This window comes from Carassius gibelio, chromosome B11 (assembly GCF_023724105.1).
Source record: "Carassius gibelio isolate Cgi1373 ecotype wild population from Czech Republic chromosome B11, carGib1.2-hapl.c, whole genome shotgun sequence".
Lineage (NCBI taxonomy): Eukaryota > Metazoa > Chordata > Actinopteri > Cypriniformes > Cyprinidae > Carassius > Carassius gibelio.
Genome location: NC_068406.1, coordinates 15,245,510 through 15,260,348, shown reverse-complemented (window position 1 = coordinate 15,260,348; position 14,839 = coordinate 15,245,510). Strand labels below are relative to the sequence as shown.

At 37.1% G+C, this 14,839-nt stretch overlaps 1 protein-coding gene across 4 annotated transcripts in view; it reads right to left on the bottom strand.

The window, feature by feature from the left end:
• LOC127968162 (eukaryotic translation initiation factor 4 gamma 3) overlaps positions 1-14,839 on the bottom strand; it is a 70,949-nt gene that overhangs the window by 30,711 nt on the left and 25,399 nt on the right. For 2 of the 4 annotated variants that reach the window (XM_052569114.1, XM_052569112.1), the window contains exons 10-20: positions 14,451-14,547; positions 13,635-14,348; positions 13,477-13,547; positions 12,636-12,867; positions 10,793-10,917; positions 9,455-9,580; positions 8,771-8,920; positions 8,315-8,512; positions 8,035-8,181; positions 7,545-7,781; positions 5,067-5,171 (exon numbers count right to left, since the gene is read on the bottom strand). In XM_052569114.1, the coding sequence (XP_052425074.1) occupies positions 5,067-5,171; positions 7,545-7,781; positions 8,035-8,181; positions 8,315-8,512; positions 8,771-8,920; positions 9,455-9,580; positions 10,793-10,917; positions 12,636-12,867; positions 13,477-13,547; positions 13,635-14,348; positions 14,451-14,547 (2,202 nt within the window). Of the gene's footprint in view, positions 1-5,066; positions 5,172-7,544; positions 7,782-8,034; positions 8,182-8,314; positions 8,513-8,770; positions 8,921-9,454; positions 9,581-10,792; positions 10,918-12,635; positions 12,868-13,476; positions 13,551-13,634; positions 14,349-14,450; positions 14,548-14,839 lie in introns of all 4 variants that reach the window. The other 2 variants (XM_052569111.1, XM_052569113.1) reach the window with 1 other exon arrangement.

The window sequence follows — 14,839 nt, the reverse complement described above, 5'->3', positions numbered from 1 at the left end:
TCAAATTTTAAGGGAAATGGCAGTTAAAGGGTTAATCCGACCCATCTAGACTTTGAAATCACATACGCAGAACAATATATATAACTTTAGTAACACTTTATTTTAATATATATAAAAAATGTATAAGGTGTGCATTGTAGCTGACACCTAAATGAACACATTACAATTGTTTTATGACTGCAAGTCTTTTTCCTCAAATGCTATTGAGCTTCAAATTTGCGTTTGAGCCCATGTGAAAAAGTAGCATAATTTACATATGACTTACAGTTTGTTTTAATAAATATCAAACATTCAATTTAATTGTGCATTATAGCTGTCACCTAGATGGACAATTACAGTTGTTTTATGACTGTAAGTCATTCTCTTCAAATACTACTGACGTTAGAAAAGTGTATAACAATATCACATGTAACTTTAGAGAAGGTCCCTAAATTTGAGACTCTCGAATGTCCAATGTCAAGCCAACTTTATGCCTGTTTTTGTTTTGTTTTTTACTTTATTTTTCTTTTCTCTGTGCCGGATTGCTGATGTCTTTTACCCGGGCATAGATGTCCATCCATCAATTACGAACATTCATCCGCAAATGTCCGAGCGGTCGCGAGCGCGGATGGGAGAATGGCGCATGTTTTATTTTTTTTTGAGCTACTGGGATGGTGCCCCCTCTGGGAGTTGGTGCCCTACGAAGACTGCGTATTCTGCATATAGGGAGCGGCGGTACTATCTGGAAGATATATTCCTCAAGCCGTCGTACAAGAGGAGGTGATGCTAGTACTTCAAGAATCTCTCAAAACCTATCTGTTCATAAAGCCTATATATAAAGTCTTAATATAGTATTCCACAATATGTTGTGCTATTCTAATATTATTGCGTTTTTTTATTGACATTGTTATTTGCTGTTATTTTTGACTTGATAAAAAAAAAATTAAATATAAACTTATATATATATAGTGTATATAGTGTTATATATATATAGTGTACAGTTTTCTTTTATTATATATATAGTGTTATATATATATAGTGTACAGTTTTCTTTTATTGCATCTAGAAATAAGTGTTTCTGAGTTCTGTGTTTGTTTGTTTTTTTTTTTGTTTTTTTTTGGAAGATTACAGCATCTCCTCAAAATAAATGTGCATATAAACCATGAACAATTTAATTATAGCTGTATTTATAAAATGCTTACTAATGACTATTAATTTTGGGAGAAGGCTATATGAAGCAGCAACAGTTGATGTTGAGGCCTAAGATATTTCTTAAGCTGTAATGATGAAAAAACAACAACAACAACAACACAAAATTGCTTATTTTTTTCTGCTGGTGATTAAAGAGATGGTTAAGTCTCCCTCCCTCTCTCTCTCTCTCTCTCTCTCTCTCTCTGACACCAAGCCCATCCCCTCTCTCACACATTCACACAAACTCAGCACACACACTTAACACACTCACACTTAACACACAAACACAAACACACACACACACACACACACACATTACCCACAGTGACAGAGGGACAGAGTGACATCAGATGTATGGTAGTTTTTTAATTTTCTCTCATCCATATAGTGTTGTATAGTCATGAAACTATGCATATTTCCTCAGCATGACTTGTCTTCTATGTGTACATTTTGTTGAAGTGTTTAGAAGCTGCACTTAAAAAAATAAAAGACATTTACTGGTTCCTTTTTTACTGTTATTTCAAAAAATCACCATGACAAAACCATTCAAGCTATCCAAAATTCATTCGCACCTGTTCTGTAAGATACATTCTTTAAACAGTGGTAAAAGAGGATGTGGTGCTGATCCTTCAAGAGTCACTCCAAACTTATCTGTCCTTAAAGCCTATAAAGAATTATTCTTAATACACAGTATTTTACAAAACTTCAGCATATTATTCTAATTAAGTGAGGGTCATTTTATCAGTAAAATACATATTTTTCTTTGAAAGATTTCTATAAATGATTTAAATCATATTCGTTTCTACAATAATTATTTAAAAGTAATCCTATAGCTCCATCTGGTGGCCATTATTGGTACTAAGAATTGCAAGCTTGATTTATATGTTATGATAGTTTTAATTTTAAGCTGGCTCTTGAAAATGATAAAGCTATGAAACTTACTGTGCTTCCTTCAAATGATGACTTCTACGTATATAAAAAATTATGAAGAGTTGGAATGAAGAATGTTAAAGATATGGTAAAATAACTATTGTATTTTTTTATGTTACTTTAATAAATCGGTATGGCCACACCATTTAAGGTATCTTAAACCCATTCGCAATTTAACATCTTCAGTATATTGGCATCATGTTGAAAAAGTTTGGTGTGAACTACTTGTGTCTTCTTGGAGGAGTATGATTCATTTACAGGCTGATTTGATCATAAATCCACAATAAAATTTCTGAGTTCTGTATCAATCTGTGTTGTTGTTTGTTTATTTTCATTTTTTTATTTTTCATAGGAAGATAACTGACCATTTACTCTCCTTTTTAATAAATGTGCTTATAAACCAAGATCAAGCTATTTATAGCTGTATTTATAAGCTGCTTATTAATGACTATTAAGTTGGGACAAGACTTTATAAAGCATGAACTGACTATTTACTAATGAGTGCAGTTATTATAAAGTGTTACCAATGCATTTACTAATGTTAACAAATTAGACATTATTTTACAGTGTTATAAAATCCTTTAATGACTTATAAGCATTTGTGAAAGTTCTGCTTGCATTACAGCTTAGTCTTCATCTGTGAGCTGAACAGTTTTACTGTTACATCCATGAGATTATGTAAATTAAGATAAATGTCATGTCACAGGATGGAATAGGTCAGTATCAAATGAGTTTGAAATTATTATTTGCAGCACAAATAAGTATTTTTAGAATTTTGTTTTTAATTCCTGAAACTGTCAGAAAAGGATAAGGCCTAAGAGATTTCTTAAGCTGTAATGAAAACAGCAATGTTAGCGACAGCAACAAAAAATAACAATTTAAAATACATTTTTTTTCTGGTGATTAAAGAGATGATTAAGTCTCTCTCTCTCTCTCTTTCTCTCTCTCTCTCTTTCTGTCTCTCATTGTGTCTGCCACTCAGCTCATGCCCATCCCCCACTCACAGACACACACACACACACACACACTCAGTCAGCACACATACATTCCTCAAACAGAGGGACAGAGTGAGTTGAGATGTCTGACAGTTTTTTAATTTTCTTTTAATCATACAATGTTGTAAAGTCATGAAACTATGCATATGTCCTCAGAATGATTTGATCTCTGTATGAATTTTTTTTTAAGTGTTTGGAAGCTGCAATTTAAAAATACAAGACAATTAATGATTCCCTTTTTACTGTCATTTCAAAAAATCACCACGACAAAACCGTTCAAGCTAACCAAAATCCATTCGCAATTTAAGTTCCTCAATGTTTTTTCAACATGTAGACAAAGTTTGGTGAGTATAGTGAACATTTCCTGTGAGGAGTATGCATTAAATCAGAGCTCAATTTAAATATTCAAATCAAAATAGCCGACTTCCTGTTGGTCGTAGCTGATGACTGTGAATTAGAAAGTTGTCCGTCTTTAAAAGAACAATTTATGTACCAAGTTTGGTGTCTGTAGCTAAAACTAACCCCCCCACTTTTGACAAAAGGTGGCGCTATAGAGTGCCTCCTTCACGCCCTTTTAAAAGCTTTTGCCATTGTCTAGCTGTCACTAATACTGATATGTGTTTTGAGTTTCATGTAAATCTGAGCTTGTTGTCTGCCTCAAACTCACCATAACAGAACATTCAAGTTTGACACGTTGCCATGGCAACACTATATCAGATATCAATATCCCCACAACAGATTTACATCGGCCGTGTTTTGTCATTATTCTGATGAAGTTTTAAGTAAATAGAGTAAAAATAAGATGCTGAATTCAAAGCATTTGGAAAATGACTCACTTCCTGCTGCCAGTTGGTGGCGCTATAATGTTGACTCTTAATAGTCACATATATACGATCGGTATCGTACAACGAACAAATAAATGAAGTTTGATCAAACTCAGGAAATGTATGTGGATGTTATTAGACATTTCCTGTTTCTCATTTCTCGCCATAATTTCCACGCCTCGTCACGGGCAAACCGTTCGAGATATCAAAAATCCCCTCGCAATTTTTCATCCCCAATGTCTTGAGATCATGTTCACCGAGTTTCGTGGCGAACGGGTTGAAAACCTCAGAGGAGTATTTCAAATTCCAGAGCATGCTTTTTTTAAACAGCCCTGAATAGCTGACTTCCTGTTGGGCGGAGCCTATGACATAAAGTGTGAAAGTTGTTCGGCTCAATGACATCTATAAGTGTACTGAGTTTCATATAAATACATGCTAGTGTGTGTGAGCTATGGTTCAAGATTTCTGACTGTGTTCCAGGGGGCGCTGTAGAGCCCCTGTGCCACGCCCGGGTCCAAGTCTCTGTGGCGTCCTGATGGCCGCAGATTCCAATGTGTGTGCCAATTTTCAAGAGTTTTTGAGCATGTTAAGGCCCCCAAAAACCCCCGGAAGGTTTAATAAAAAATAAAAAAAATAATAATAAGAAGAATAATCCTTAGAAGAACAATAGGGCTCTTCGCCCCTTCGGGCTTGAGCCCTAAAAATAATCCTAAGGAAAACAATAGGGCTCTCGCCCTCCAGGCTTGAGCCCTAATAATAAAAAATAATCCTAAGGAAAACAATAGGCCTCTCGCCCTTTGGGCTTGAGCCCTAATAATCCTAAGGAAAACAATAGGGCTCTCGCCCTCCAGGCTTGAGCCCTAATAATAATAACAAATAATCCTAAGGAAAACAATAGGGCTCTCGCCCTCCAGGCTTGAGCCCTAATAATTATAAAAGAAACCCCAAGTAAGTACATTTTTGTGCATGTTAAGCCATTATATATTATATAGATTATGAAGTTTTTAATTACATAAAAAATAAGAGTGTAAAAACACCACACAGATGTTTTTGCTTTCCCTGTTACTTGTATCAAAGCCAGGCCTTCCTGTACGCTCTCAACACACACACACAAACAAACACACTCACAATCCCCCATGGCACTTACCAGTCTCAAATCTATCACATCCTGTAGCATGAACCGTATCCGTGACGATGTCTTGCGCTCTTTGACAATTTTCTCCATCTGGTTGAAGTACTGGTCCATACGGGGCTATTCAAGGACACAGAGCAGCAACATATCAGTCGAATATAAAACACTAAGTTCATGTGTCCATGTCGATAACAACATCTCTGCAAAATGACTGATTATAAATGAAGACAGACAGCGATGTGTGATCATGTGGCACAGATCTTCCTGTGCCCATCCATTATGGGAGCCATCGTAAATCTAAAAGTAATATTTGAGGTAAAGAACTGCTCCTAAATCAGTAAGGTCAATAAATGCAGAACCTATTTCCCAACCTGACTCCCTGCGGGCTGAAAAACGCCTGAAGTTGGTGCCGCAAGGTCAGCAAGAAAGAAAGGAAGGATACAGAAAACATCTACCCTCTTGCCTAATACTTTGCTCCAGGGTTTATGGGCGTCTGTTGGGTCCAGCTGGAACACATTTAGACTGCGTGTGTACAGTGCTCAAATTATATTTACCCCCATGCCTGAATATCCCTCATTCTTTTTGCTTTGCATTGCAGCATATTTAAATGGCATTTTCCCAGCTCAGTCCATTGTTCAGCTACAATGCCATTTCACTGAAGGACTTCAAATGACAAAGGCATTTCAACATCTTTAGGATCAGATTAAAGATGAAAATCTCAAAGCTACCACAGTCATGCTATGACGAGAAGGAGCTCCGCTGGGAAACTGCTCCAGTCAAAGCTCAAAGCCCAAAGCCCACTGTAAAAACAACATAAACAGGCTATGTTGAGAAGAATAGCATACTTGCACTAGTGCTGCAGTACATACTACTGTACTATGTGTGTAATGTTCCCAGAATGATGCTTAAATAAGCAAGGTAAGCTACCTGTACAGTACACAACAGAACACGCAGGGTGGAATTCCATTTCCCACAATGCAGATGTGTTCAATGCAATATGATCTTCCATTTAATTTACAGTATCCAGTAATTGCATTAAAATATTTCTATATTCAATTCTAATGTTATTTTATTTACTGCATGCTATTTAGAATATGCAGACTGCCACGTAATGCAGTCTCAATACAGAAGGCATACACAAACAAAACGATTAGAACCTGCCCTTCCTCTTTGAGCATCACAGTTAACACCTTACAGCATGAGCTCTGGCGGCCTGCTGAGCGCTGTCTTTCCAAAGTACTGGACTGATTTATTAGTAGCCTGTTTTATCAGACAAACAAACAGCAGAGGCGTGCTGAAGGAATGCCAAGTAAACAACAGTGATTATGTGATTAGTTAAGAATTCATCGAAAGATTCAGCTTTTAAGAATTCTTTTGTGCTAAATAAAGCTCTAGTCCTTATATACTGCAGTCTCAGCCTCACACAGACTGCATGTCTGATGCATATCGCACACAAAAAAGGCGAAAAGCTTTCTGATAATGTCAAGCTCTACTCCGATTGGCTGGATTTGTGCAACTGTCCTATTAAAAAATAAATAAATAAATAAATGTATTAGTCCCGTTTGAAACAAAACATCGCCACACTGTGCACTTCGAAGGTGAAACCAATTGCAGGATTTGCCAATATTTGCAAGGTTCCGGCATTTGAATTGTTCCAGGATATCCAATAATTTTCTTTGAGGAACTTAACTTTGAGGAAGCACATCTCTACTTGATTTACATTTACATTTAATCATTAAGCAGAAACTTTTATCCAAAGCGACTTACAAATGAGAATAGCAATCAGACCAACAAGTGAACAACAACAGTATACAAGTGCCATGACAAGTCTCAGTTAGACTAGCACAGAACCCGTAGCAATTGTTTTTATTATTTTTTTCTTTTTTCAAAGAATAGGATAGACAAGAAAATGTATGTATGATTTATGATATACCTTCCTGTTAAAAAAATAAATAAACAGTACAAAATCGACGTTTTGCCAAACTTTGACCAATATTTACCGGCCATACTGTGAATAGATAAGTTGCAATTTTTCCCACTAAGGTTTAAGTCATTGCAAGATTCTGCAGGTCTTGAAAATGTTTTTCTTTAGTAGATGGTTTGTATGTCTTTAATTCAAACTGATTCGTCACTTACATCATGGAGGGTTACATTATTACTCTAACAATTTGACTTAAACCATTCATTATGCTGCAATTCCTCACAAATCAACCCTATGTCATGGCAAAAAAGAATTTTTAATCTTAGTTCCCTTCCTGTCTCAGAGGGAAGTTCTTCGGCTGTTTGCTAAGTGAACCATACTTTTTCCATTAGTGAGATGAGGTTTTACAATGGTTCTAGTTTCTGTAATGGTCATATTAGATGATTTAAATAAAAAGCTAAATATTCTATGCCTTTCAAATTTCCCTTTCCAAGGGAGTTTCACCACTGATCTTGTGAAATACGATCAGTGCGGCTCCAGAATGTATAATGGTGAACTGTTGGGCAAGTTACCTTGGCTTTCTCGAAGTCCAGGTCTTTGCCGATGGTAGTGAGGAGTCTGCAGAGGCACTCTAAGCTCTCGTCGTCATGGTTTTTTAGTAGTTTCACAACACAGTCATGCATGATGGGCTCTGTCAGCATCTTGAGCTTGAACAGCTCACCGATGAATTTGATATTTCCCGTGGAGCGACGCCGAGCCTTGTCCTTCGCCTCCTCTAGCTCCTCCTGCAGTTTTTCCTTTTCTGTGGGCTAAAAAAAAAGGGTTGCACATAAATCCCATAATTCTTTCAATAATGCCTTTTAAAGGGGTAATGAACTGAGAAATCCAAATTCCCTTGATCTCTGAACATATAACAGGTCAATATTGTTAATAAATATTGCTTCTATTGTCATCATTTGGATAAAGCATCTGCTAAATGACGAAATGTAAATGGCCATTACAGACAGAATGTCTAAAAGACTACTAAGATGAGATTCTTGATAATCATTATTAAATAATTACTGATGTGGCAGAGTCCAGCTCCTTTTGTTTTCTCTCAAGTACGACGTCGTCCACTTTGTCCCTCTCGAATTCCTTCTGACAGCGGTTCAATAGCAGCTTCCGGAAGTTTACCGTGGTATTAGGTTTATCTGCCGTGGGCACTTTGAGCTACAATTGGATCACAAGAGGAAGAAATACCCACGACATACTTAAGAATGAATAATATGAGGCAAATTAACGCAAACGTGGAAATTTCACAATCGCGCAATGCACAGTTAACTCCAAAGTGTACGAAACGTACCGTAGCCAGACAGCGACACATGTTGGCGTAGGCCACAGAGAAGCTGGGCTCATCTATGGCCTTCTCAAACACAAGGTCAATGACTCCCTTCAGCCTCTCCTCTGTGTTGATGGTGAGATCCGTCACCTGCTTCATCAGCTGATTGAACATCTGAGGCGTGAGCTTGTTCAAAATACTACGAACCCTTCGGAACAACTCCTGAAATGCCAGAAAAGCAACAGATTGCCGACACACTGGAGTTCAAAATCGACAATACAACCTTCGGATAAAATAAACATGCTTTTGCTTAATGTGACAAATCAAGATGTGAGAACGCCAAATAAAACTCTTGTGCCTGACAAACGCCACCATACGTGACAACCGTCTAATTCAATCTCAAGTGTGTATCTGTTGCCGTCTTGAGTGCTTCTTTTACTGTGAATGTTTCAAACACTTATGCATGACAGAAATCCACACCTGGGTTCTCAGGGCCTCTGGGTCATCCATCACACTCTCTCTCTTCAGCCCAGGTTTCCAGGCATTCTCTGCCTTCTTGAGCTGAACGTCATCAATAACAGAAACGTTGACAATGATTTTGCGTGGTGGAAGTCGCCGCACGTTTATAAGCTTCGGATAAAGAACACAGATAGAAAAGAAGAGTTATATGATGCACATTTTACCACCAAATTGACATTAAAGTAATATTTGTCGATGTTTGACTTTGAGTCATTTTATGTTTTCTACTATGAAATCATATTAGAAAATAGGGGAGAAACTGTTTTTTTTTAAACAAATTAAAAGCAGTAATATTAAAATGTAAAGTTTTGACAATATTTTTTCATAGCAATGATTTTTGCATTAATGCAGTAATGATAATTTAGAGGGAAATGTTTAAGGTTATGAAAATAATTTCATAAGGCAAAAAAAAAAAAAATCTTCATTTACTTTGTGCAAAACACAATTACTTCTATCTCACCCCAAAAATCTAAAGAAAGGACCCAGGTATTATTTTTAGTGTTTTTATAATGGATACATTTATCTACCAAAACTGCTTAATCATACTTGCATGGGTTGATAGATCAAGATGTTTTTGTGTGGGCATACCTTAAGCTATTTTGGTATTCTCGTCTGTAATTGAGTATATGATTTATTAAAACTCACTGGAGCACCATGTCCTCCTGGCATCTGCCTGCTGAAGTCAGCAAAAGCGGGAGTGAAATCCTGGGGAGTACCCCTGGAAATCAACCTGGGGTCCACAGACCTCAGCGGCAGCTTGTTTTGGTTAATCTGAAACAGATGAGATCATTTCCAAGAGTTATCCAGCAGGAGGCGCGGTGAGAAATAGAGCTGTGACATGAATGAAACACCAGATCTCCCTCCCCTCCTGCTTTATGCTGATCTTGGACTAGCTGTACCCATTTGTATCTTTATCAAAACCAGTATGAGAGAAGCTGGTTTGAGACCAGCCTTCCCTTGCCCTACAGAACTGAGGGGAAACAGTATCTGCCATGGAGACCAGCTCCATTTGTTATTTATATGTCAACAACATGCTCAACGATTTACACTCCGGTCAGCTTGTGACGGAGGGAACCAGAACAGCCAGAAACAGATGTGAGCGAGCACACATGTAAAGTAAAATCTAGGAACTGAAATGGGAAACTGAAAGTACAGCGTGTACGTTCGAAACAACAGAAACCAATGTTGTCAAAAACAGTAACTGAGCAAATATATATCACTGACAATGACAAACTCACTGTAAACTCTCTTTTATCAACACATTAGACTGAAGTTTAAGACTATGCATCGAACAGGGGCAGGGCATTTCTTTTCTAACGTCTTTAGGCTAAATGATGCCTACTGCCAAGTATGACATAACCGTAATGCAATTTTAATGGAAACAGGACGTCAAGGGAGAGTGCAACTCAGTTGAAGTTTAAAGAGTCAGGGGAACATACTTGTATTACTGTACATGTTTTAAGCAGCATTAGACTAAAATGTTAAGTCCCTTTTTTCTTTTTTTAGGGAAGTAGGCAAAGAATTAGTTTTTGGCTCTGAAAAAGTTCGGATCACCCTGTTAACCTCTGGTTACGGGATTTCACATTGTACAAAATGGGTTAAGATTTACCTTGCATATTTATGAGGTTAATAACCATGATTAGACATGTATGGCATTTTTTCAAAAGTCTTATGCTCACCAAAGCTGCATTTATTGGATCAAAAATACAGTAAAACACCATTATAAAAATGTAAAATAACTATTTTCTATTTTCTTATATATTTTAAAATGCAATATATTCCTGTGATTGCAAAGCTGAATTTTCACCAGCCATTACTCAGTGCCACATGATCCTTCGATATGTTTCATAAATGACACAGTAATACTATTATTTATCAAATGCACATTGTGTGTGTCTACAAAATGAAACAGTCAGACAGCTGAATTTCCAGAAGGAATCCCACTCTTCTGACAACATAAGGAATAACAACAACAAAACCCACCTTGTCTAGCACCACATCGCTGATTTGAGGCAGTCCCTCTGGCTTCAGCACACAGGCCGGCATAAACTGAAAACCCAACAGGAAGTCCCGGTCATACTGTCTCTTTCCATTAGACTGCACAAGACCTGGTGTGGAAAAAGCACAGCAATGGTAGGCCAGATATATTATGCAATTTATCAACAAAAACACAGTATATGATTGTAAAGTGCTTTTGGTGATGCAAACAAGAAGAAAACTCTTAAAGGGATAGTTCACTCAAAAATGTAAATTCTGTCACTCAATTCCTCATGCTCTGAAAGACCTTCGTTGATCTTTGGATCATGAATAAAGATATTTTTGATGCATAGCTCTCTGACCCTCCCAATGATCCTTACACGATCAAGGCTCAGAACCGTAGCAAGGATATAATCCATGTGACATCAGTGGTTCAACCTTAATTTTACGAAACTATGAAAATACTTTCTGTGCACAAAGAAAACAAAAATAGCTTAATTCAACAATTTGTCTCCTCTGCGTCACTTTGGCACCATTTTGGAGAGTATCACATACGTACACAACATATGCTTTTCTGTGTCAGTAACACTGTATACGGATACGCGATTTACGTTGTTTCTACTTTGATCTGAATGTAAACAACATATCCGTGTACATACGTTGCTTACGTATGTGATACTCTCCGAAATGGCGCCAGGGTGACACGGAGGAGACAAATTGTTGAATAAAGTCATTCTTTTTATTTAATAAAAAATATCTTAATTTGTGCTCCAAAAATTAACGAAGGTCTTAAGTAATTGGAACAACATGAAGGTGAGTAATAAATCAGATAATTCACCTAAAAATGACATTTCTGTGCTGTAAACCAAAGTCTAATGGCTATTTAACAAACAGGATGAATTTGATCTCCAGTGAACGAAAGAAATACGTATCTACACTAGGGGTGTAATGATACATAAACATAACGGTTTGGATTGTACCTCAGTTTTTATTTCGGTTCAGTATGATTTCGGTACAGCAGGGAGGAAACTATACATAAAATAGCTTTTTTATTATTATTATAATTAAACAATGGTTTACTGAGGGTTACAATTACAATTACTAGGGTTACAATTAACGTCAGAGCCCAAACCTTTAAATATAATAATCAACACTCAACTTAAAAAATAAAATAAAAAAAATCAAGTAAATTGTACATAATGGAGTTTTTAAATTAACTTCTAAATTAGAAAATTTCTAGCCTATTTGTTGTTGAAATATATTAATTTACACAGTGGCTATTTCAACTTGTTTCATAACAGATTTAATTAAACATGCATTAAATAATTAAGACATCACCAAAAAGTAAATTAAAATATAATGAGTAAGTAGCCCAATATTTAGCAAAATGCTTTTCTCTAGACATAATCTCTCTAGCGAACAAACAAGCTGTCGACACTGATGACTCGCCAGAGGTAAATGAAATGCTGTGATGTACGAGCGTTTTACTGACGTCTTCCCATGGTTAAAACAATGATTGAGTCAAGAGACATTCATTCACGTTTATTTCACATTAAAAGGTGTTTATATAGCGATCTGTCTTGCCACATCAAAGAGCACCAAAACAGCATGCATTGTTTGGATTTCCTGAAAAAATGGTCAGAATTTGAAAGATGAGATTTCATAAAAGTAACAATAAATTAAACTGGAAGTTTCTAATCAAGTTCCAGTCATGCAGTGGTTAAGACAATGCTGTAGCCTATTTGTTCGGTAAACACATCTTTGGTACAAATACATGTATTGTTACACTCCGAATCTTCACTAAAGTTAAAAGATCAGAACTTAATTTAGTTCCTGTTGGAAGTCTTACCTTCCGGTATGAGTGGAGTAGGTGAACACATGGAGCCCCTGCTGTCCCCAAGTGTAACGCCACTGTCAGTGCTCTCTGTCTCCACCCCATTCCTGAAAGGCTCTGTTTCAGTCTCACCATTCTCCTCTGAGAGCTTCTCCTGGAGCTCAGGCACTGTAAATGAGCTGCTGTAGGTCCCTAAGGTTGGTTCTAAGACCTCATCACCAGCAGAGCTGTCCTTTGAGGTCTCTTCCTAATGTGACGCGAAGAAAAGCAGCATTACACAAGGGCCTGGAGCTGTTATGTGAGATGAATGACTGCATAGAGGTTTGTGCAATGATAACAATGTCATTAATCTCTTATGCTATGTGAAGGGATTTTGCAATTCTCCCTTTTCCAACATCCCAATATCCCTTTTCCACCAACAGGGTAACCGTTATTATAATGTTACAATAACATTAAGACTGAAAAAAAATCAGTCTGTTCATTTAGGTTTTATTTTACAGGTTTTATTATTTAATAATTTAATATTATAAAAAAACATTACATTTATCAACACATTTCACATTTTCATGTTTAATCCAGAAGGACTGTAAAGGTTTATTTAGGTTTGTTTTTTGTAGGCCTTATTCTATGAACCCAAAAATCTAAATAAATAAATAATTAATAAATAATTAATAATAATAAAATAAAAAGTAATTTGAAAAATACAAAAATAATTTAGATTTTTTTTGAGCAATGAAAATCCAAAACAAAACAAATTTTTTTTTTATTTGAGTTTTCCCAGGTACTGCATGTTATTTTTATTTAAATAATACAAAATTTTCATTTACTTCTCTTTTTGTTAAGAATAATATCTCACCTCATTTTCTTTCGTTTCCGCCATCAGAACATCTTCATTTGGTTTCTTCCAAGACTTTGGTACAACAGAAACTGCTTGAGATATGACAAAAAGGACAATGCAATTAGCAACTTTTAATTTTGCCTGATTTATAACACAATCATGTCAATAACAATTACCTGAGGGTATGAACTTTCTAGAGTTGTTCTGAGTTTGTGATTCTGAAGCATCCTGAACCTTTATTTGGACATTGTCTGAGGACTTGCTTTGCTCTGGCACCTCAAGGACAACTGGTTGCAGAAGTGGTGCCAAACCAGGTGGTGGTCCAAGGACAGTAGTGGTGCAGGAGGTGCTTGAAGAGGCCTGTACGGTTGGGATCAAGGGCACATGTACAGCTAGAGAAGGGAGGTGCTTTGTCTGGAGCTCCTCCAAGGCCACTGGAACTTCCTGACTGGACTCCTCCGTGGATGACGTACCCTGGGTTGGCAGCTGAACCTCGCAGGACAATGATATCTTTAGGGCTTCCTGGACCTCAGGTTCTTCGTAGCTTGATAAAGGAGATGGAGACTCTGCAAGGCCATTTACCACTTTGAGGGACGTTGAGGGCGAAGCAGAAAGTCTGAGAGAAGCTTCAGGAATAGAGTCCCCACCAGAATTAACCAGATGTGTTTGAGCCTTGGTAGCTGACGGAGAAATCAATTCCAGTTCTCCCGAAGCAGTTAGTTTAATGCATCCACTTGAAGGATGAGTGGGAAAATCAGAGGCCATCTCTGGAGAAGAAGAGGCTAATAATGGAAGACTTGGGGCATCTCCTTTCTCTAAAGTGGAATCTGAAGGCCTAGGCCCAGGAGATACAGGCTTTATAGGACCAGACTCCATTTTTGGCCTGTCATCTATAAAGGTCAAGAGCAAAGACAGAGTCAAAACATTAATAAAAGGTATGACCTTAAGAGACAAATGTTATCAATAAAAGTGGGTTGGGTCTGGAGTTTTACCCAAACTAGGTTTGCCATCCACTGGCGGAGGGCTTTCTGAGAGTCTCTGAGGTGGGTTGACACATGTTGTTTGTTCAGGGGTCTGACAGTTGCTTGGCTGTTTTAGGGTGAAAAAGAGAGAAAGAAAAATGCAGGCACATCAGTCACCCATTGCATAGCCTGAACTTTGACTATCAGCATAAAGCCTAGCCCACAGCCTAGCTTATTGTGGCCCAGAAAAAGTATGGGAAGATATGATAAATGATAAATTACTATGCATAGTAATGGCAATACAATGTTTTGGGACATCTATCATAGAAATCATTTTTTGCATGAATCATAGTAATACCATGTTTTTTGAACATGGTACCATGGTCACTGCAAGATAAGCATGTTTCTTTGGCCAGATA